The sequence below is a fragment of the Rhopilema esculentum genome, chromosome 8 (assembly GCF_057945365.1).
Source record: "Rhopilema esculentum isolate cy_ngs chromosome 8, ASM5794536v1, whole genome shotgun sequence".
Classification (NCBI taxonomy): Eukaryota; Metazoa; Cnidaria; class Scyphozoa; order Rhizostomeae; family Rhizostomatidae; genus Rhopilema; species Rhopilema esculentum.
The window spans coordinates 10,453,151-10,476,874 of NC_142822.1; the positions used below are offsets into that span (position 1 = coordinate 10,453,151).

General features: G+C 35.3%; 1 protein-coding gene across 6 annotated transcripts in view; it reads left to right on the plus strand.

Annotated features, from left to right (window-relative positions):
* The window catches only part of LOC135694487 (1-phosphatidylinositol 4,5-bisphosphate phosphodiesterase zeta-1), a 31,693-nt gene that overhangs the window by 3,147 nt on the left and 4,822 nt on the right, over window positions 1-23,724 (plus strand). For 4 of the 6 annotated variants that reach the window (XM_065213255.2, XM_065213256.2, XM_089109578.1 and 1 more), the window contains exons 2-18: window positions 29-171; window positions 10,086-10,244; window positions 12,089-12,289; window positions 12,896-12,932; window positions 13,903-14,032; window positions 14,639-14,754; window positions 15,212-15,278; window positions 15,734-15,827; window positions 16,061-16,178; window positions 16,773-16,858; window positions 17,645-17,765; window positions 17,942-18,027; window positions 19,174-19,256; window positions 20,490-20,633; window positions 21,465-21,536; window positions 22,517-22,604; window positions 23,424-23,603. In XM_065213255.2, the coding sequence (XP_065069327.2) occupies window positions 57-171; window positions 10,086-10,244; window positions 12,089-12,289; window positions 12,896-12,932; window positions 13,903-14,032; window positions 14,639-14,754; window positions 15,212-15,278; window positions 15,734-15,827; window positions 16,061-16,178; window positions 16,773-16,858; window positions 17,645-17,765; window positions 17,942-18,027; window positions 19,174-19,256; window positions 20,490-20,633; window positions 21,465-21,536; window positions 22,517-22,604; window positions 23,424-23,603 (1,897 nt within the window). In that variant the 5' untranslated portion in view covers window positions 29-56. Of the gene's footprint in view, window positions 1-28; window positions 172-1,054; window positions 6,008-10,085; window positions 10,245-12,088; window positions 12,290-12,895; window positions 12,933-13,902; window positions 14,033-14,638; window positions 14,755-15,211; window positions 15,279-15,733; window positions 15,828-16,060; window positions 16,179-16,772; window positions 16,859-17,644; window positions 17,766-17,941; window positions 18,028-19,173; window positions 19,257-20,489; window positions 20,634-21,464; window positions 21,537-22,516; window positions 22,605-23,423; window positions 23,604-23,724 lie in introns of those variants that run through there. The other 2 variants (XM_065213257.2, XM_065213259.2) reach the window with 2 other exon arrangements.

The window sequence follows — 23,724 nt, forward strand, 5'->3', positions numbered from 1 at the left end:
GATTATAGTGTGTCACCCTTTACCCTAGGTCTGGTTTTAATCAAAGACAAGTTATTATGGGGAATGAGTTTTCCTGCAACGAGAGGAATTTTCTGCCAACCCCAACAGAAAATTCTACTCCAACAGAAAGTTCTAAGCAAGAAGATGATGGTACTGATGATTATCTTGAAGGTATTACACTGATCAAATTCTTATCAATATGATGTTTGTATTTTACTTTTTTGCTGAGAAAACCCAAGGGGACAGTCCAATAGGGGGACCCCAATATTTTTGCATGATGCATTATTGGCCATACTTTCATGCATGTTTGTGTAAATTAAGATTCCTGAAGCATGAATTTTCCTTGCGTTATGTTGTGAAAAGGCTTTAACTATCCGTGAATTCATGAAGGAATTTGAATGATAATCCAAAAAATTGCCTCAATTTGGTGCATAATAAACCAATGATAGTTAAATATCAAATTTGTATTCAAAGTTTGAAAGTAGTGATGTAGTCCTTCAAACAGGACTCGGATGAGCAATAGCTGCTATTAACTTTATTGTTTGCGTGAGCATGAAAATCCAATTTTGCAGTGCGTGAATGTGTGGAAAGTCAAAAAATTGTTTGTGAATGCATGAATCACAACAACTTCAGGGGACCTCTCCAGTAATATACCTTGTGTATAGTAATGTGCTTGTGGACAAGGTATCATTTTTTGATAAAAATTGAGGGACAAGGTATTATGAATCACATCAAAATTCAGGGACAGGTATCAAAATTAAAAAAAACTATTTTAAGAAGAAATATGTAAGAACTTTTTTAGAGTTTTCTCAGAATGAGCATGTTTCTGTTGCATTTGCTAGTGGTAATGCCATGAAATCTGGTATATTTTGGAATACTTTTTATGGGACAGGGTATGATTTTGGTAGCTTTTTTGTGTCATGTGACCCATCTCTCCAAGAAGAAGACTTAGATTTGGTTAACAGATTATTTTGTATGTTTAAGATTGAGTTTGGCTAGCTACTCGTGGTGATTACTTAGAATATTAGCATGGCGACTGTCATTGCCTTCATAGGGATTTAAAAGTTACATATGAAGAACACCACAATAGGTGATGCCTTCCATCAGGTATGTTGGCAGAGTAGAGCTAGGGGTTAGAGCCAATAGTCGCTGCATGCTTGCTCCCCTTCAGAAGGTAAAAAGTGAACCCCTATTCTAGAACGAAGCAAAATTTCTGGGAAGAGCAGAGTATTCTGGCCTCCCATTCTGCCAGAAAGCCAAGCCTCTCCTCTACTAAAAAGCTGCAAGATGGCCATCATGAAACATTGTTTCTTATTCAATGTAGCAATATCACTGTATACTGTATCAACCGTTTCAAATGTCTCATAAAAATAGTACCTTTAGACACGGAGTCTAATGTACAGCCGTTAAAAATTCTAATGATCAACAAATAATTTTAATTTGTTTCTGATTTCTCAAATTTAAAAGAGCGAAGTTATCAGGTCGAGCTAAAGTTAAGTATTGTAGTTGTCAGATAAAAGCAAAAGTTCCGGCTCCCCTCGCTTCCGACGGCGCGGTAATTGTAATGAAGTATTTGTATGATATAAACCCGTGATAGATGGGGAATAACAGTTAAAAAGAAATACTGGTGTACTTGTTACCTTCCTTAAAAATGAAGAGAATGTAGGGATCAGTTTAAATAAAAGAAACTGATAATCAAAGTAAGTACGTGCTAATAATACACAAGTTTGCTTCTCTCATTTAACCTGTAAAAATAGCCCGCATCAGGGAGAGAAGGTGATAAAACGATCAAAAAATTTGGAGAGGAACAGAAAGGATTGTCGTCTTATTCTAATTTAAGATTATTTTCTATGTGTATTTCTATGTGTATTGAAACTGTGCCAAAGGTTTGGAACGTAAAATGGAGGAAAACAGGGGAAAATGGTACTTTTGAAGATGGCATACACGTGTTTTATTTTATAAGAAATTTGGATCAGCATATATTACTTAAAGTTTCTTAATTTGGCATCCAAGTTTTGGCGTTGTAGTACTAAAAGTCTCTTAGTTGGTTTCTTGTTTCGGCAGCTAAAATTGCCTTACTGCTTTGATTTTAAGCATCTTTGGAAGAATATGAATGCAGATCGTCACGAAACAACCCATTCAGATCAAAATTAAAAAAATGCTATCTTTTCCAAAGAAAAATCAACAAAATTAAAGCTTTTGAATTTTGCTTAAAAAAATAAAGATTCTAGAGTTTCTTACTTTTTCGATACCTAGTACTAATATTTGTTAAAGTTTTGGGTGTCCTAGTACTAGTATCTTATAAACCAGTTTCTTATGAATAAAAAACGTGTACCATCCATGGCAGGTGACTCTTTAATAACACAGCCTGCATGCAGACTCAACTATTGGAAAAGTAAGAAAAATTTCGCGTAGTAGAAAAAACTCATGACTGAGAAGTTTTAGCGTCTGCGCGTAGGCTATAATAACGAAAATTGCAATGTTACAAGCTGAAAAAGATCGCAGAAAATTGATGGCCATATCAACTCTTTTCCATGACAGGCATTATACCATTGCTGTCATCTCACTCATTCTGATTATTTCATGATTTTTCGCAAAGTAACTTTCTGCCCTTTTCTAACAATAGCAGAATGTTGACAACACCAGTAAGACTGTAACTCTCTTAGGCTCTTCTTTCACTGAGAAGAAATAAAATTTTGAAACCATATTTATGCGGAAGTTTTGTTACGATAAACTTTCTGTCTCCGTCGATCTCATTTAGATCTATTCTGCTTTGACAATTTTCTCTTCGCAAACAGACAAATTTCCGACAACGTTCTTCATATTTTGCCAGTAAAAGAACGATTTATTCCAACATCATGATGTCTTTTGCATTTCATGGCTGGACCCTGCTAATTACTCTTGCTCGAAACATAGCTACGACGATAATAATGAAGTAGCAGTGCGTGATATTTTGAAATTTACGTGGTAGTCCGAAGGTTTACAGTCTTACTGCCTATTCAGGGAAACTGTGACCTCTGCCAAACATTTCTTTATCAATTGATTGTTCTTGCTTTATGTACAGTCAAATAATATTTTAGTAAAGAACTCGAATATCTTTACAATGATTAACCATGTTCTTTGTTTGGTACTAGTTAAGGAATGCAGTATAAACTTCGGTTAAACAATCAATGTTACTTCGTTAATGATTCTTCTAAAATGGCCTAAACGTTTTCTTTGTTGCCACAATATTTCCACAGAAGAACTTCACAACGAGAGGAATTCGATCCGAGACAGAATTTTCTAAATACGTTTAAGACACAATTTTTGCTAAATTGTCCCGTGTATTTTGCGTAGAGACAAAAAAGCTAATTTTCTTACAGGTTAGGCTTCTTTATCATCACTACTTTAATTCATCCTTGTGTCCTTGTGTTGATTTGTTTCTAACACTTTGTCTTTGAATTCTAACTTGTGGTTTCGTTGAAACAGGCCTGAGGATGCAACCTAGATACTGGCAGAATAATTTTCAAATTCCACATATTTTTTGCAAGGTTTCTTTTCGTAAGGCCCTTTGTGTATCACTTTCTTTTTAGCAAAATATTTAGGGAATCAAAAGTCTTATTGCGATGTCTTCAGTTTTGTATTTAAGATGGCACTTGGCATTTGCAGAATGGTCTCAAATTGTTCATTTATACTTTTTTGCGTCCGTTCTTTTGTTTTTGTTTCTCTATTCAGCTGTAGAATCGACAATGCCCTTTCTTTTTTCTTTTCTGTATCTCAGACCTATTTTTTCACAATTCCCCGATAATTGTCTTTTTCATTCTTCCTTCATAAACTCTATTGCTGTTCCTGGCTATCTCAAAAAGCCCTTGATCCCACCCCAGTTTAGTAGCGCAATTTTTGTTTGTACTTAACCATGTAGACCCTTTTTACATCTCTCGCATGTTCTCGGAGCAAATTGTGATGTTATTTTCGGTGTCACTGTGATTTTTCTTTTATGCTTTTTTACAGTAACTCTGATCTGTGCCTTTGGGTTTTCTGTCCCTATATTTGAATCTAATTAGAAATTATTGTTCTCATTTCTGTTCTTCTCTTTTTCTTCCCTCCCTTTTTGGATCAGCAGTGCTAGATTGAATTCGTATTATCGTCCTATATTCGTATTATCCTAGCAGTCGATAGGAAGCAGTTATTTGGCAATACAGAAGCTCTTTTAGATTATAGCGAAATTCTTTTGCGAAAGGATACCATAATTTACGGCAGGTGTTTTGACATTGTTTCATTCTCTACATTGTCTTGTCTGGTATTTTGAAAATTTCCTTCTACCGACTATTGCCTTTACAACCACCACACTAGGAATGGTCCTTGTAGATGCAGTGCTGGCTGTCCCTTTAAATAATTGTTTGATAATGCGCTGTAAATTGACACCTTGTTAAGTTCACCTTGTTTTGTCGTTGAATATTTATTTTACATAGTTAGTCTACCAAATACAAAATACAAAAGTCAACTAATCTAAATCGATTTTCTCTATTCATTTCGATCCAATGCTTACTTTCTATTTCCTAGAGGACCCGTATTTAGTTGAGGGAACCAGCCAAATGGCCATACATAAATCTTATCACTTAATTGTCACGGCCAACATTACCATGAAGCACCATGAATATCTTTGTCAATAAATTTTTTTACATACCTGCACATTTTCCTATGCGTAACTGTGTATCAGGCACATTGATCTTTAAATAATTAACGTCAAAAATTTTGATTGGGCTGGTATTTTATTATTGCCCTGTACCTCTAGGGTTTTTATCATGTTTGCCATGCAAGATGTGATACTATGCTTGGCATTGCCACAGTGCCATCCTTCCAATGTTTTTTGTTTGGGAATCCAGCGAATTGGCACTTAAATACCTGGTATTTTTCAGTCTTCTTGAGGTCACATTTATGGATTGGCATTAAAAGTTTTCTAGATTTATCGTTGGACCATAAAGGTCTTTGTTTTTCCTTATATTCCATCTTTGCTTTTTCTTCAGTCAATTAGGGAAGCTTTTCTTTTAGCCCCTGCGCCAGGTTGCTACAATGCTGTCGGTAATCATGGAGACTTTTACTGTCAGCAAATCTGCCATCGCATGTTGCTCCTACTGTTTCTGAAAATGTCCTGCACCATTGCCTAACGTAACCACTTGAAGATAGTAGAAAGCCTTCAAGGACATTTTTCTACGAGGCCATATAATTCATTTTGACATCACTGGAATTATAATTTTGCTAGTGACTTGAAGATGTCATCAACATAGTTTCTATTTTTCTTCCTGTTGTTTTATTTTCCATGGCTTCACGAATGCCACTCCTCTGCGTGGCCAGGTCGCAATTTCCTTTTTACAGGATCCATGAATATCAGAATGAGTTTATGTTACGATTTGAAGTTTGATGTTTGCATCTCCCTGTATCTGATGTTAACAGTACAAAGACGATATAACACTCTGTAACAGTCCTGCCCTGGAATCCATCGAATTCAAAGTCATTTTGTTCTTAGAATTGACTATTGAATTTTTAAGCTGGATTGCGCTCTGAATTTTTAGCCCAGGGCGTGCAGCTGCCTTTGTGAAGTTAATGGAAGTGTTAGCGACAGGTTGACTCTGAACTGATGACGTAACACTGTTACAAAGTTTACCAAGAGCTTTGCAAGAAGAGTCATTGTTTTGCAAATAGATCTCTCGTCGTCTGTTTCGAGCGAGGCGAGCTTATCGAAGCGATCTCGGCAATTTGTGTTGTCTCTACGTAAAGATGAAAGGATTGCAGTTCAGCTTTAGAAAGACAACATTCGCATGGCTGATTTACAGTTTGACGCTGTGATAAAACGGAAAGTCTACAGATAATCGAGACGCGGATAATGTAATATCATTCCAGTTGTTACTTAATATTTGTGTAGTCATGTCAGGAAGTGAGAAAAAGAACGGAAGTTGTGGACAAGTCATGCGAAAAACGTCAGTACATTGCGCAATATTAGAACAGCACCTCAAGGCGGATTACAAAGGTTTGTGTGCCGTACGATTTCGCCAAAGCTTGATAACACTAAACCAAGTTTAATACCTTCGCAGTGATGATGCCTGCTAATTGTGCATTAGCTGTAGAAACCGTTAGGTAATTGAGGTATGAAATCATGGTCTTCCTCTAATAGCTATGAAATATTAAATCGAGGAGCTTTGCCATTAAACAACGATTTTCGATATTGTTATATTTATATTATTGTTATTTCCGATGGCATGATTGATATATTAAGAGCGCATTTTATGTTTACTTCCACCGAGCTTAAGGAATTGCTGGATTTTTTGTTAGTAAAGTAAAAGTGATAGCGGTAAAAATTGGTCATTCATGAATGTATAATCTTGTGTTTTATAACGGTAGTAAAGCACCAATGACTGGTCTTTTCATGAATTTATATTGTGCTTTTATTTAACTCGTTTTTTTTCATTAAGCCACAGTAATTGGAAACTTTCAGGTCTTAAATACTCTTACTTTCTATTTGTATTCAGTTTTACTTCTTAACGTGAGCTGTCAAAATAACTGAAAAATGAAATGCATAATTAAATACTTTCCCAGTCAAAAGAAATTTTGTTTCTATTGAAAACAAATTTTTCATTCTGGAGAATTTTTCTGACTTTGAAAAAGCTTGATCTACATTTAGCCAGGTCATCCGATCAACTATGTATAAGCTTATTTCGAGGTGATCATTTCTAATTAAAATTTCATAATTATTTCACCATTTCCCGCATTCTTCCTTCCATTGTAAATAGGTTGTTTTGAAATCTCGCAGTAAACTTTAATGACCGTTTATTCAAAGTTCCAGATATATTCATTTCTGAAAATCTAACTTGTATAGGACCTGCATTCCAAGGTTTAATTCATTTTGAACATTTCTAGTGCAGGGAGAATAATATTTGCACCCTGAGTTTGATGTGGAATAATGCACTACTTAATTTGAATTGACTTCATGGCTTTTATTTCATAACTAAAAACAGAAACCACTATTTATTCCAGTATTTAAATTTGCAATCAGAAAACGGTCGTCGGTGGTATGTGATAACACCCATTTTAATTATTACTGGTCATATATAAGGGGGGGGGTGTTGAAGGAAATCCCCTGAGATGGCAATTAATCAAAGTGTTACATGTAAAAGTTGATATATTTGGAATTTTTTTTGCAATTTTCGTATCTGGTCGCCAAGATGTTTATTCAGCAACCGGCAACAAAGTTAAGATATAAAGGCCGCCTTTTAAGACATGCAGTTTACATTTAAAAAGTAGACATACCATCTCACTAAAACGAATCAGAATATGAGGCTTGTCGTTCTTTTATTAATTTACAAGTCCACTAATCCCACGTATTCACGTAAAGCAAATTACCCTTGATCACGTTACAGTTGATTTAGTGCCAAACAACAGAACCATTTTGTTGCTACAGTAAAGCGTTTAGATTGCACCTGCCGTGTCAATGATCTGCTTTGAGCAGAAGTTTCTTAATTTAAGCCGTTTGCACAAAATATTTCTATTTCAGATGAAGGTTCGGAAATCTTCTCTTCTGTATAAACATGTTAAAAGAAAATTGCTCCTTCCCAGCGTCTGCTGTCAGTCGCGTGCCATCATCACTCGCAAGCCGCTTGCACTTTCAGTTTTTTCTTTCGGTGCTACTTTGGCTATTATTAATTTTTTGCATTATATATTTTCCTGTATAATTAAGCAACTTTTCCCCCTCTCTTTTTTGTTCTCTTCTCTTCCGGATTACTTTACCCCCGCCAACGACTACGAGTTAACTTTTTAAAGCATCTCGAAGTCACAATTATGCAGTGTTATACACATAAGAATATGAGCCTCTGTAGTCCACTCAAGGGCGTGTGCGTGTGAGCCATGAAAACTGCATGGCTAACCGGCGAAGGAAAGTCAGAACTGCTGAAGGGGATACACATTATTGTCCAGTCGCCCCTGAACATGCGAGGGTTGTGATACAGTCTATTGTAATTGTAACATGATTTAATATTGTATTTCTGTATAATGTTGTCTAATTTGATTTGATGTTGGGCGCATTTTTATAAGCTCAATAATGAAAGGATACGAAAGGGTGAAACTGCTTGGAGATTGAGACTCTCTTTAGATTTTGCAATTTAAAACATTAAATATACCGTGTTATTTTAGTGAAAACCCCGTCCATTCTGCACTTGTCATTATTATAAACAGAAATGCTAGAAACTATGGTTTTACTCAGTTTATTTGCTATCATGAGGCAATTAATTTGGGTACCAATGCGAGAACGTTTGGGTTTTTACTCGATGATGCAGGCCACTGATGCAAGCTGTCAGCGTTTGAAGGGCATGTCGCTATCATCGGCAAAGATTCACGGTGATCGCAACGTAAAACGCGAAACCACATCGACGAAAACCTTCTTAAACTTATTCAACTTTTTCAACCAACAGCTTTAATCTCATTCGGAAACTTGCCCGTTTCTGCATATCTTTAGTCCCCAAATAACACAATTTTCATCAAGCAAATCTCTATTTTACCAAGCTGGTGTTCAAAGCTTTTCAAGATGACGGAATCAAATGATAGCTTTCTTGTGACGGTTTTTACTCAAAGGAAAGAAAGCAAGGACCATCTGGCGTCGCCCAAACATGGCATGCTTGTTCGCAAGTCTTCGGTGCATTCTGAAAACTTGCGGAAGTGGCTTCGGGTTGACCATCATTGTAAGTTATGGCAAAAATACGGCTGGATTTAATGTCAGGCGAGAGCTGGTTTGAAAGTTATAAACAAGGATAGATTGTCGCTTTCACTCTTGCTGAGAATTTCTCCTACTATATTTATATTGATATTCTTGTTACTTATTCACTAATATGCAATTGTCCTGTGGATATTTCAACTGCAAGGATTCTGCTAGCAAACGTTTCGGATGCATAGGCCATCTCCTATGAATTTTCACAAATCATTTCTCGTTCTAGTTTATCATCCAAGTGCAACTGGAGATAAAGGTTATTGAAGTGTGTAACTTGCATGATTAGCTTAGAACGTTGCAACTAATAACTGTCCTGTTCTATACATCAATTAGTACACAGCTCTGTTTATATGGCATCACTGTTTATATGACACTATAAAACAAACTGTTAAACGGTAATCTTCCGTATTTCCACCTATAAGGCGAAAGTGTGTAAAATTTAAATGTGATTTAGTTTGTGTCAGCATTCATGGTTTCAATATTAAATCAGTATGTTCAAATATTCAATATCATGGTTGTAATTAATCTCTTTGTGGATGATCATGTTTAACATTCAAATTTCAGTTGCAATTCGACTTTTGTCGTTTTGAATTATTTGCAGATTTTGTTTACCTGTTTGCTATTGTAAAAATTCATTTATGCTTTTGTTCCTGTCTTAACAAAACAAATGCTTTATCAATTATTCTATACTTTAATTGGAGGATCGTTATTTTTCAATATCAGCGATCTGTCGATTGGTAAAAAATGCACGAGGTGTTTCTGTTTAGATCATTAGGAATTAAAGTATCAAATTTAAGATAATTGTGTTTCTCAACTGTTTGGTGTTGTATATTGTTATTTGGTGCATACCCCAGTCCAGCAATTTTCATTTCTGTTGTAGAATGGTTTTATGTATGAAAACTATCGACATTAATGTCCAGTGTACACATTTTCTGTTTTCCATCGAAACATTAAGCACGTCCTTTATCTTTTGAAATCATCCGGTTGCATTATTGTGTTATCTTCTTTAAAATCCCTTATTTTTGAAAGATTTCAATCTTGTCTTTAATCTGTTTAGGGAAATGTATAATCCTTAAAGTTTCTAGTTTATGCGTTTATTATCAACATAAAGCGTCTTTGGTAGCCATCATAAACAGCATAGGCCCCAGGCAAAAGTGCTGTGGAGCACCTTGTGATGTAGGTTTCCTTGCTGAATAACCAATTTACCTTAACAATTATTGTTTATCGTGGTTTCATAATGTCTCTACTGCAAGCGCAATCAAGCCTTGCCACTAAAAGCCTTACCAACAATACCTTGCTACTAAAAAGTTGCATCTTGCAAGAAATTAAGATTTTCTGATTGCTTTTGTAGCAAGAGACTGCTGGGACTTCATGTGCAATGGCTGCAAGTTGATCAAGATACGGAGGCTAAAGAAACAAAAGCACAAGGGAAAGAAGAAATATTTTATACTTGATGAAGATCTCTTGGGATTTAGATACAAGCCATGCAATAAGCCCAAGGGATATAAAGGTAAAAATAGAACTTTGATAAGATAATTTTTTTCAACAAATCCTTATATACCAAATCAGTTCAACTAGTGATCTGTGAAGACTCCCAAAGAGAAATTAGGTCGAGCAACTCTTCGGCTCATGCATCGCTTTAATTTATATATTTTATTAAAATTTCTATTGCAATTATTTGCATTTTTTCTTCTCTTTCAAGCAAAAAATCGACGCAGACACCATAAGAGTTTAAAAACATATGCTCTTTACCCTGCTTTATGTTACTTAGAATATAAAATGATGTTTGAGAGATACGAAAATATGCCTGACACTACAAGTTCTTTTCCTATACATAAAAATCCATTCATAGGCTGGTGAATCCTGATTTAATCCACCTTTTTCTCAATCAGTGCTAACATTCATAACGTTCTTACAGCGTTGGTTACTTGTATAGGGAATTTTGTTCATCCGATAATCGATTCAACTTCAATCCTCGAATGCATGAAGAGGTTCAGTGTAATGCGGCTTACGAAAGATGTTGTGTTCTAGCTTCAGATGAATCCGGATTAGGCTACTTTGAATCCAGACAGGCTTGATTCTTCCAAAGATTGATTGTTCTGAAGCTATTATGACCGTTTCGAAAGCTTTGCTTTCTAATATTCTAGAAAGTAATCAAACATGGTGATGTGGTTTTTTTGGCAGTTATATTATCTTTCCATAACAGCGCAGCAGTTAAAATTGTGCATGGCAACTGTGACTGAACTTAAATCCGTTAATCGAGATTATAAAGCTCCAGGGGACTTTTCGATATAGTCATTCAGTAATTTCCCCGGTCTTAGGAATTATTTATCCATGAACCCGCTAAACATGAAACTTTTATAGATATCTGTGTCACTTAAGCCGTTTCCGTATACAACGGGAAGGCACGTTGCAACAGACCCAGATTTTGGATTGTTAAGTTGCTAGTTACACATGAGAATCAGAGATCATTCGCTGTCATGAATTCCTAAAAAGCTGTTATCCGAAGAACTCTCCCAGTACATTACCCCCTCCCAGCTAATTTTGCGTCTTGTATGCGTTTTTCGAGCCATGGGTTCTGCGTTAAGCAATGACAGATAATTATAGTCAGAACGAGATTCTTTAAGAAGAAAACTCTCGGTATAAATTTAAATTTGAAAAATTGGCAATTAGAAAACTGTTTTGAAGGTTAAGCCTTTGAGCAAATTTTACTGTCAAATTCATGTCGGAATTTTTATTTAATATGTTAAACCTGGAAAGGAGGCAGCGCAAATAATATGCAGCCATTGTCAAATTTAAACCAATAAGGCAATTACCTGAATCCGAGAAAGGGTGAATTTGTGTCGAGAGTAGTTTTCCTTGTAGATGGCAACAAAGCACCTCTTTTCTCGTGCTAGAAGCTTTGCATGTTTTTATTCAACTTCTTGCTATGTTAACAGGCAGCTTGCGATTGATTATAAAGCATCGCTTAGTGCCTTTATTAGTAGAAAAGTTGTTATGTTGATCAGAACCAGAAAAGGATATTCATAGTAACGAGGAAAGTTTAAGAGCCTTCTGGTCCTTTGGAAAATCGCAGGAACAGTAAAGCTTTTATTTATAAGTAATTTTAAAGTACTTGAAGCCACGTGAACATTGAAACTTTAAGGCACAGAAAGGAAAACTAAGAATATATAGCCAGAGAACGAGCACGTATTTCTCGATTTAAGCAAATTATTCAGTATATAATTCGATTTTACTTTGTTTTAGTGCAATACGTTTGTAAAATGTTTTTGAGTTCCATACGAATTCAATTTTTCCAATACGAACTTGTTTCATGAATGCACTTTGGCATAATTCGAATTTTTTGTTTTGCAGTTTCAATAAACATGATCAAAGATGTCTTGTCGGGAAGCAGCCTTCCACCTGATGACATCATTTCAAAATATCACAGAGATTGCCAAATCGTCATTCTGTATGAAAAGAAAAATGTTCTCACCAAAATGCATTTGGTTACATTTTCAATCGAGGCTGCATCGAAATGGGCGTTTGGCCTGCAAGCGATGATTAAGCGAAAAGGTGCCATTTCAGTCATTTCAGCATTTGCTTATTTCCGGGTATATTTACATTGGCCACAAGAACCATAAACCATTATACTTTAAAAGAGCATATTGAGTTTTGAAAGTTCTGCCTTCCCTTTTAGCTATTTGTAAACTATCCTCTTTCTCAGAAATGTTGTCCACAAACTTGAACCAATCTCTCTCTCCCAGTCCTTTATTCCCTTTACTAGGACTTTGTTTTAAGAACAGCGGCTGTCTTAAACTTAGTTTTAGGCCTAAGTATTAACAGCTAAGAACATATAGGTGATATTTGGCATAATGTTTTCTTAGTTCGACCAGCTTTGTGAATTCTTTCATGCCAATCCTATGTATTCACGAGTAGCTTTTAATCATTGCTATTCAATTTATTACCCTGTAGTTGCAAGCTGATTTGTAAACCACAGCATTTATAACAGTTATTCATAAACAGGTCCTAGAAATTGCATGGTTTTTTATGTTTACAATTGACCAATAGTGGTTTTATTTCTTAATGGGTGTAGACTTGCTTCATATTGACACTCAACAAAACGCCGAGAGTGTTCGTGTTGTCAGAGAAGTTGAAATACATTTTGCCGTTTATTTTCAGGACTGCTGCTGTCCAAACCAGATCCACTCAGAGACGAGTATCCTTTCTCATCTGACTTTCGATAGCCAGTCAAAGATGCAGCTTTAGACAATTTACCTTTAGCTTCAAGTGAAAGTAGGGATATATGGAACTTCTAGAATCGATTTCATTGCTAGGTAGGGATATATGAAACTTCTAGAATCGATTTCATTACTAAGTACTCTCTTACTCCCTAATGTTTGAACTAAGCTGAAGCTGTACTGTTGCGTGTTTGCTACATTTTCAATTCTAAGTCTACGTTTTGAAACTTAGGCCCTTTGCTGTCGCAGAGACGCTGAAATTGTTTTTCCCTGTGGTTGCTGGTTGTTGAATTGAAGCTGTGGTGTTGAGGATCGATCGATTGAAAATTTTAATCTACACACTAACGTTTATGTTGGAATTAAAAAGAGAATTTGAATTTGCAAAATGCAACCGTAGCTTTTAAGATCAAGATTAACCTGTTTTTCTTAGTAATATTTTTAGCTCACAACACGCCTAACCATATGGTTAGCTACGTCCATATTATCTGTAGTTTCGTTTTCATTATTCCTGCATCGTATCCCCCATTATCAAATTTGAAAATGGCTTTGAAAAAAGCAAACATTTTACGACATACTAAAAGATTTTTCGTCTGACACTCCTCAGAGGATAAAACGTCAGAATAAGGTTCCGAAAGAACACGATGGAAAATATCTTTCTTGGACTCCATTGGTAATTTTCTTTAGGCTCGCGGCACTGATTGGTCAACTATACCGGTCTTGTGCTTGCGTTTTTCTGATTGGCCTATTTCGATCCACAACTGGGTATATATTTTCCATCGTGTTCTTTCAGAACCTTATTCTGACGTTTTATGCTCTGAGGAGTGTCAGACGAAAAAGTTTTTAGCATGTCGTAAAATGTTTGCTTTTTTCAAAGCCATTTTCAAATTCTGTACAGCAAAAAAATTGTTCACATTATCAAATTGTTAATTTCCTTGATATACGACGTAGATGGTTGAAAGCTGCATTCCAAGAATTTGATGCTGACGGAAACGGCGCCTTATCGCTAACTGAAGTTGAAAATTTGTTACTTAGCCTGAACATCGATTTGGAATCAAAGATCCTCAAAATGCTGTTCAATGTACGTACCATGGTTCTACGTTTTTGATTCGGTTAATATGGGTACTTAACTTTGATGTTTAAGAGGCATAGTGGTGCTCGATTCCAGTATAAACGTCTCCCCAGCTTATTATATTTTCGAAAAAGCCCACTAATGACATTCTTATTCCAGATCACCCGTTTTTGAGTTCACCAGACCAGATCAAACTTAAAGCGAGATCTTAAAGGAGACTTCACTCTTAACTAGTTAGAAGAAGCGATAGTCACAGGTGTAAAATTATTAAGTTAGGACCAGGCTGGTCAGCTTTTAAACCTCAGAATCGCCAATTTACCTCTTGGATTTTGCCTCTCTCTTTATTTCAAATAGTTACGAGGATATTTATTTCACTGTGATGGCTGTCCTAATGGTTGTGAAATTAATCAGATCTGTTTCAAGTCTTGTTTCTGGCGATTCTGTCAAGTTGGCAAGCGGATACATCCACGCATGAATTGTGTGCGACCTTGTGCAAACACATGCATTAAGAAGGGTAATATTTTCTACAACTGAACTCCACAACGTACCCTCCTTTCAAACAGGGTCTGCATCTATAACTTATTCATCAAAAATTTACGAAGCGATGTTTTTCAGGAGGCAAACATACAAGGTATTCAAGGTCACAAGAATGGAACCCTCACTAAAGAAGAGTTTGCCGACTTCTTTAAGAGAATTTCAACTAGAGAGGAAATTGTCATTCTACTGGAAAGGTCAGATAGGCAGTATTCAAGTATTGGCTTACGTAGAATTATTAACCTTTACATATGCGTTGGGTTCTGCGAGCAGTTGCAAGTGTTTATCATTGACTCTGTCCACTGTGCTCTACAAAAATTTGGTCAAGCTGCATTGCCTACTTCTTATTGTTTTCATGTATACTAATAGATTAATGACGTGCCAGCTTAGTTAGTTTTACAGAAGCTCAAAGAGTTTTACTTATATTCCCGCGCTGCATAAAGTACTTCGTTGTAATTCATTCTAATTTCCTTAACTGCGAATATTCCTGAATGATCTCAAATCGTTTTGTAGCTTTTTCAGAACACTCTGAGACTGTTTCTTTAAGATAATTTAGAAATTGCTTATTAACACATTTATTCGTTTATTTATTTATTCGCTAGCCTATCTATATTTTTTACTTACCCATTCAATATTTATTCGTTTTACTTACAGATTTGCAGAGAACAACACAAATTTAACATTGGAGGAGTTCAAAACTTTCTTAAGTTCAAAACAGCTCGTACGTCTTACGAAAACTACCGTTGATAGATTATTTTATCTACATAAATTTCAGATTGAAAGTTATTCAAGCGAGTTCTTTTAGCTTGCATAGTCATCTACAGAACTTTTTTACCTTCTTGAACTTAAATTATATTAACTTTTTCATGTTAAAAAGGCAATTAAAAGTACTTTTCACGTAAGCATTTTATTCTCTTCCCCTTCAACTGGAACGTCTTCCAAGGACCACCATTTTGACTGGTTTTATGGGATAAACTATACCAGAAAAACTATACTCTATAGTAGTTCGTACGTGTACGTGCAAGTAGAATGCAATACAATCGTCACAATTGAGAATTATAGCGTCTATTGGATGCACTGAGATTTATGCCATTTTACATTTTCCCAGTTTATCCTAGTTTATCTCAGTTGAGGCTTTTGCATGTTAGTGTATTTTTCCTTCTTTGGTTAATACAGATGCAAGGTGTAACAAACGAAATGGCACGGGAGATAATCGACAAGTTTGAGCCAGTGAAGGAATGTAAAGAGTCTGCTAGACTTGGAATCGACGGTCAGTTGTTATTTGAAGTCAGTGAATTCTTTGTTAAAAACACGTGGGTTTTTTACTAGACACTGATTGGTCTATAAAAATCAATGAAATGTGCCATTCATTCTCTCATATTGTTTTCGGCCCATATCCGGATATGATCTTGATGTTCTGAGGCTGGCTATACTTCTCTTTTCTTTATTTGATTGATTATAACATTATATTTATATATTTATTACATTATACGTTTTATCCAGGTCTAACAAAGTTCTTGTTGTCAGATGAGGGGAATATTCTGATTTCAAAATGCAAAGAGGTTTATCACGATATGAATCAGCCTTTGTCACATTATTTTATTGCATCTTCTCACAATACGTAAGTAACATACAATCCTCGCGAAATGTCTAGGAACACGAACTTGAGTTTGTCAAAAAAAACTCAGCCATTCCAATGTTGGTCTACCTTATAATGACGTAAAGAGATTAGGAAGTACGTTTTTCATCTGACATGTATGATATGTACCTCAAATTTCAACGTTCTTCTTGGTAGAAAAGCTTCAAAATTGAGTGTCTTCGGAAGAAGAAATAATAGTGTTCAAATTGCTTGGTGTTCCAATTAATTTTGGCAAAAAGTGTAGTTTGATTCTTGATTTTTTGTTAACGATTGCTTCTGTTGCCATTCCAAATAATATGACCATTTTCGATGACTTTAAAGAATATTTTCTTCTTTGCACGTTTCTTTTATTTGCAATTATTTCCTCTGACAATATTTTCTTTTAAAATTTCCAAGATCATTAAAAAATCCCAGTTTACAACTATATTGTATTGCTCTATTTTTTTGCTTAAATTCCCTGCAGGAGATTTTATTTTTTGTTCTTTCAAATGTATTAAAAACAGACCCACAGTAGAAATTCCCTTTGTGAAACCTTAATACATGCGGTTAGTTCCAAAATCATTTCAATTTTTGAAGGTATCTTTTGGAAGACCAGCTGCGTGGTCCATCTTGTGTCAGTGCCTACGTCTCTGCCTTAAAACAGGGTTGCAGATGTGTAGAATGTGAGTTTGTGATTCTTAATTCTGTTTGCTTAATACTCATGACTTTTTTGTGAATGGCAGATGCAAAACATTTACGGAGCCTGGCATTGATTTTGCCCGAATATTATTGCTTCATTGAGTTGAGGTAGAACTGCCCGAATGGAGCCTAAAATGCGATTCTTATAGTACCATTCTTATAGCTCACTTCTGTTATCACATTAGCTTTGCAGTTTGTACTGGCCTTGCTTTCACTGACCTTCCATTTTGTTTAGCGTCTAACATTTGTTATTGACCTCTGCAGATTGATATAAATATGGGATAAGTAAGATCTTACCAAATTAATCGATATTGCTGTATTTCATAAATTCAATAAATGATTAACTCAAAGAACATAACAGTTTCTGTATCTTGCGCTTCGTTTGAGTTGCCATGTGACACAAATAGTAAACACAAACGATGCATAAGAACAATGGAATAAAGGCAACTTCCAACAAACCATTCCCATTTTGTTGCATTAGCAAACCACTAGCATTTGCTGGTTTTAGCCCAGAAGCATAAAAATTGTAGTTGAAATGAAATTTGTTTTGAATTTGACGATAGCAGGGTCAAATTTCTGTTATTTATCCTCTAAATAGCTCTTGAGATTTTATTGAAATCTACGCCTGCCAACATTTTGAATTCCAGTAGCTTTCTTCCCCAATTAAAGGCCTTCTAGCCGTTATAAGTTTTTACTGGGAATAAAAATCCATATTTTCGTCACATGTTACGTTAAGATAATGATTAATGACGTCATTCTTATTTTCACAGTGGACTGCTGGGACGGAGAGGATAACGAGCCTGTCATTTACCATGGCTATACGTTCACATCAAAAATCCTTTTCAAAGATGTCATTGCTGCGATCAAAGAGCACGCATTCTGCAGCTCACCGTATGTTGGCTGACGTTTTTATTTATGTCGAGCTTGAAATAGGCCAATTTGCAATGTAGAGCTCAGATTTTTAATTTATGTTATTTTTTAAATTGTACGGTTTTAATGGTGCAGACATTCGATAAGAAAACTAGGCCAAAAGATTGAGATTGCTGATGTGGATGTTTTGATTGCAGGTACCCTTTGATATTGTCGTTGGAAAATCATTGCAGCATTGATCAGCAGAAAGTTATGGCAAAGCATCTTGTAAAGATTCTTGGAGGTAAAAAATGTTTACTAATTTTCGTTGCAATGTTCAGGGTCGCTATACATACGGTTAAAGGCAAAGAATCTACGGGTAAAATATATACTTTCGTTTGCAAGACTAAGTTCAGTTAAGGCAGACAAGGAACTGTAGGCCTATTTATAGGCTGTGACAATGAGGCAGTAAATAATCTGTCAATATTGTTGAGTTCTAAAAAGACCTTTCTGTTGCAAAACACTGTTCTGGAAACGCGACTTTTCATCTTCTTTTCGTTGGTCTGAGCTTCTTGATGTAAAGTCTCAGATTTGTAATTACGCGTTGCTATGCAGCGATCAATTAGAGGGCTATGGGAAGATTTATTCAGCAAGGAAAAGTGGTATTTGTACAGTTTCCTCAAACCAAGTTGATTGAAATTAATTGGGTTTTGTGGATTTGAAAGAGTTTTGTGTTCGTAATGTGGGTCAAAAAGATCTCGTAGGCAGCTCTCAGTTTAGATCTAATTAAAGATTTTCATCACCGTACGAAAAATTATTGTGAACTCATACCTACCTGATGAAATTAGTTAAGTGTCTGACCTATGAAATTTTAATAATTTCTACGAATTGGGAGAAAAAGCAGTTTCTAGGAAGTTTAGGCAATTATGTCACGCCCTTCTCGAAATACTGCCTATCTTTCCCTGATTACGATATTTACAAAGTGCTTAAAAGCTCTCGATCTATATCATGGAATTGAATCATATTATAGGAGCAATTTTAGATAACTTTCTGATGATCTCATTCTTTGACACTGCGTTAAAGAAGAATCTTTGGATTTTTTGTACTGTTTTGGTGGACATGCCAGCATAAATTTACCAAAAACGTTTCCTCCACTTATAGAGAAACCATTAGCTGTAGGCCTGCTAAAATTGTTTATCAGTTGTATAGTATACACCATGCATGTTAGTGATAAGCTAACTTTATGCCTCTTTTTACATTTGTGTCATAGTCCTCTAAAGGGGTGTTCATTCTGGCAGTCAAGTGGGCCTAAAATTATTTCTCACCTTTTTTATCGCCGTTCAAATGAAAGTTACTTTCACTTTTTAAAATTGTTATAAGGAGTTTAAAATATATATTAAGTCTATCTAACTTTTATTTATTTGCTGAAAAAGTGTTGCTATGTTTCTAGGCTTATTGTTTGCCGAACCGATTGACGAGAGTCTGGCGTCACTTCCTTCACCTGAGTCTCTGAAATACAAGATTCTCCTCAAGGTTTTTAAGCCATTTGTTTTATATTTCCCTTGTAATCAATGTTTCTACCATATTTGATTTCTTTGTGCGGTACCCATGCTATATGAAGTACTTAGAAGAATTAGGATGCGATATTTCAATAAACACGTGATCTTGATTGCACGAAAAAGCAATTTCAAACCAGATTTTCTTATCAGTCATGATGAACATTTGTGGCAACCAAAATATTAACGAAAATTCATATTCAAGTGCGGATCGAAAGTCACGCGAGAGGAATAATTCCATGTTGATTGGTTCATTGTTTTTGACCAACCAGCAACTCTCGTCCCCCTCGGATACCAGATTTTTGCTCCTTTGTTTTTCATTGAGTGCCCAATGACACGCACCGATTATGCATCCTCGTTTTCTTCACCAGGTCCTCTATTTCTGTTTGCAGTTTGATATTTTGAAATTATATTCCTTAGCTTTCCAGGTTATCCGTGTACGATTCTGTTTGGGATTTCTATGTTTCTAAGAGTTGCCTCTTTTTTCTGTCAAACCCTTCATTTTGCAACTATTTTTTTCATAAACCAAATCAATTACAATACACACATATTCCACAACTAAACCCTGAAGCAATATCTACTTTGCAACTCAGATACGATGAATAATTACACTCGGGATAAAGCAAGAAAATTATTAATGAAAAATGTATGGAATTAAAAATTGAGGCCGCAAGCATAGGACAGCTAAAAATATTTTTCATCAACTTTTAGCGCAGCTTGTGTTTAATGGCAGCTTATAAACGTGGGCGATATAAATCCTTTTCTGTTTGAAAAAGTGAACATTCTATCTTAATATTGGATTGAAGTTTGGAACATACAATTTTTATGAATGATATATTTAGGATCTCAGCTATAGAGCTAACCGAGTTTAGATACTGAATTTTTGTATTATTGTTTTGTTTTGCAAAGTACTTCACAAATTTGTTTCTACTTTCTGAAAAATAAAATGTGGATGAGGGATAAATTTAGCCTTTTTATAAATCTTTTAGAGATTTAAGACAATTCCTAGTTTTGTTTCAAAGGAACAGCAAATTATCGAATCATCAATATTTTGGTTCATCTTTCCTTCTAACGCAGCTGAAATTTGTATTTTTGTCGAGGTCTTTCTTTCGTCAATTTCCAAAATTTCTCCTTAAGCTGTTTGTTGAAGATTCGCCCTTTGTGTGTGTCTAATGAGACATTGATTTTGAATTGTCACGTATCTTTGAAGGGAAAGAAATTATCAATGGAGAAAGAGAAAGACGATGACGATCTGGGTGACGTATCAGACGAAGACGAGGCTGCTGAAATGGTTATTCAAGATGGCGACGATGTTGACGGACTTAAGAGAGACAAGCAAAAAGAAAAAGAAAAGGTATGTTTATTCCCTGCTACTAAAAGTAGCTAGAAGTCACTTAGACCGGTTTTGGGAAATTTTTGCCACCTTCAAGTATATACTACTTTCACTGAACTGAACCGTAACTGAACAGTATCAATTTTAGTTAAATAAGAGCTGCTTAAAATACAGAGATGCCAACAAGTTGATTTTCTCACACATAAATTGTTTATTAGTTGCCCTATTAGGTTAAGCAGTTTGATAAACCGTATCGTTACCGGAAATGAGCATGGCAATTTAGGCTTATATCGTTTTAAACTCTTATGAATTCTTGAATAGGTTATTTTAACAAGCAAATTTTCGTCATTTTAAAAATTGCAAAAAGTTGTCAATCTATTTGTCATAACATTGAGTTACCTTGATATTTTACAACAATTAAAGCTAATTGATATTTAAAACGACTATTGTCACTTAAACAGTTGGGATTTCAAAATTATCTTTTCAGCTGATTAACTAATTGGTTAATTTCCTATTTACATCTGTAAATTTTTCTGATAATGCTATTAACTTTTACACAATTTAACATACTACAAAATTTAAAACTATTAAAACTGCTTTGCTAGTTATTAATTTTTCCAATCGGCCTAACTTGCTTGCAAAACGTTGGTGTTATTAATTATAAGATCGCATAATTGTAAAAAGTGGCCCATGAGTATCAGTAGAAACGTTCTATCATCACGTTCAGCCTCTGTTTCATTCTGTTTAACATAACTATTCGCTCAAATTAACATGAAATGTAATTCTCTCGGTAAGCTGCTTACAGGTAAAGATCTGCTCTTAACATTAAAGATTTAATGCTTTGTTTTAAAGAGTGAAAGACCAAATGGAGTAATTCGTCGCATTAGTGTTTCACGTTCTTTGAATCGTGGATCAAAATATGGCGTAAGTTCTCCTCTGCAAGAACAGCCGTTGATTATGCTTTTTTCCTAATTTACTGACAGGCTATTTTTCTTATGACCTTGCTTTAGATTGATTAATCTCAGACTAATCGCACTGTGAATTAATTGTAGTAAAATTATCATAGCAATAATCGCTTTGAGATCAGTGATAAGTCAGATATAGCACGCTGTTAACGTTGGCATATCAATGACATTATTTAAAAATTCAATTTTAAGTGGGGCTTACTACGTTATGTTTTGTGTTATAGACGTGTTATAAGCCGCCTTTCCCATAGTCCTTGGGATTAATTAGAAAGATAATGCTTTTAATGAGACGTCAGTTTTAAGATAAGTTGATGATTAAAAGTTGGTGAAGTTGATAAGTTGTAGGTGATTAATACGCCGACTTCATTTTTCGTGGTTTTTATCACAAATTGATGTAGTCCGTTTATTGGTGGCAAATTGGTGGTTTTATTTAGAATGCAATTGCTGCTTGTTCTTTAGGTCGGGGCAATCTATCTATGAAGGTTTTTGCTTTAAAATTTGTTTCATAGAAGAGAAGAAGCATTTTTATTTATCCATGTCCCCGATTCAATCAATTTTTAAACATAATCCATTGATTTTGACAATGCTCGTCTCCTTTCTTTTTCTCACTTATTACGCACAAATTATAAAACATAATCTTTACAGCTTTAACTATGTTTGCAAATTAAATTTCATGTTCTCAATTCAAAATGGGGTGGTTTTTCTCTTAAAAGCTCAAGAAGATTTCTAACGATTTTAACCAAACTAACGATATCTATTTAAGCTAATGGTTCTTTTACTCAGCTCGAATAGAGCACAATCTTCTTATTAGGCCACATAATTTGAAGTGCGAACTCAAGTTAAAACCCAGGTCGAAGAGTTGAGTATTTTTCTGGGAATTGTCACTTCAAGCATTTGAAAATCAAAACATTTATGCCTTGTATTTGTCACTTTTTTCAGAATCTGAAGTTAGCCAAAGAATTATCCAGACTGGTTAACTACATCTCCTCTGTGAAGTTCCAATCATTTGAACAAGCCCAGGCCAAAAGTAAGCTCACTTTATAAAATTTTCTGGTATTCATCATACTTGCTGAAAGTGATTGTTGTAACAAATAAAGTGCAACGCTCTTTCTTTACTATTCTGCGTGCAGTGTCTTATGTGCGTGTCCAATTTCCTGCGTGCGTTACCTCTCATGCAGTATTCTTTGTGTAATATCCGGTGTTCAGTTCATGCGTGTATGATATCTGTGTTCAGCTCTGAGTGAAGCATCTTGCGTATAGCGTCCTGTGTGTAGCGTCCTGCGTGTAGCGTCCCTTCCCAGTAGCTTCCTGCGTTTAGCGTCCCTTCCCAGTAGCTTCCTGCGTGTAGGGTCCTGCGTGTAGGGTCCTGCGTGAAACGTGCTGCATGTAGCATTGGGCTTGTAACATTTTACATGTAGCCTCGTTTGATCGAAATTAAGTGTAGAATCTTGCGTGCGTCGTCTAGTTTTTTTCTGTTTGTTTTCCTTAGTAAAGTCCGCTAACTTGCAAAGCTTGTTCTGAGATAAGCGATGCTTCTGCGTTTTTACAAAGCTATTTTGCAGAGTTAGAAGATGTGTTTTAGTTCATGCAAAATTCCTCTAAACATTTCAGAATTTTTTTGCCAACTATGTAAAAAGTGGATTTGTAAAAATATAGTTTAAATGTTCGTTCATGCAAAGGCCGATTCCTTTACGCCTTCTTATTGAAACATTTCCAAACATCTACTTCTGTTAACTATTAACTTTAGGACTAAAAAATGCGTAATATTTCTTTCGAGAGATGGTCTTTTTTCCAGGCATAAGGTGATACCGAAAAATGTCATTAATATTTCAATTATTTTTTTAAGACAAATTTTATCAGATGTCTTCCTTTGGCGAGTCGAAATTCATCGCCCTTGGTGACTCGGAGGGGAATTCGTTCGTGAAGCATAACACGAAGTTTCTTAGTCGCACGTATCCAGGTGGAATTCGTGTGGACTCTAGCAATTACAACCCACAGGATGCTTGGAATCTTGGTTGCCAAATTGGTGAGATATTCATCCATAATACGAGCTTTAGGCCTTGACTGCTACACCCTGAGAAATCTACCTTAGTTTTTTCAGAGCCAATATAATTTTTTTTCATTTTTAAAATAATTTAATTTCGCAC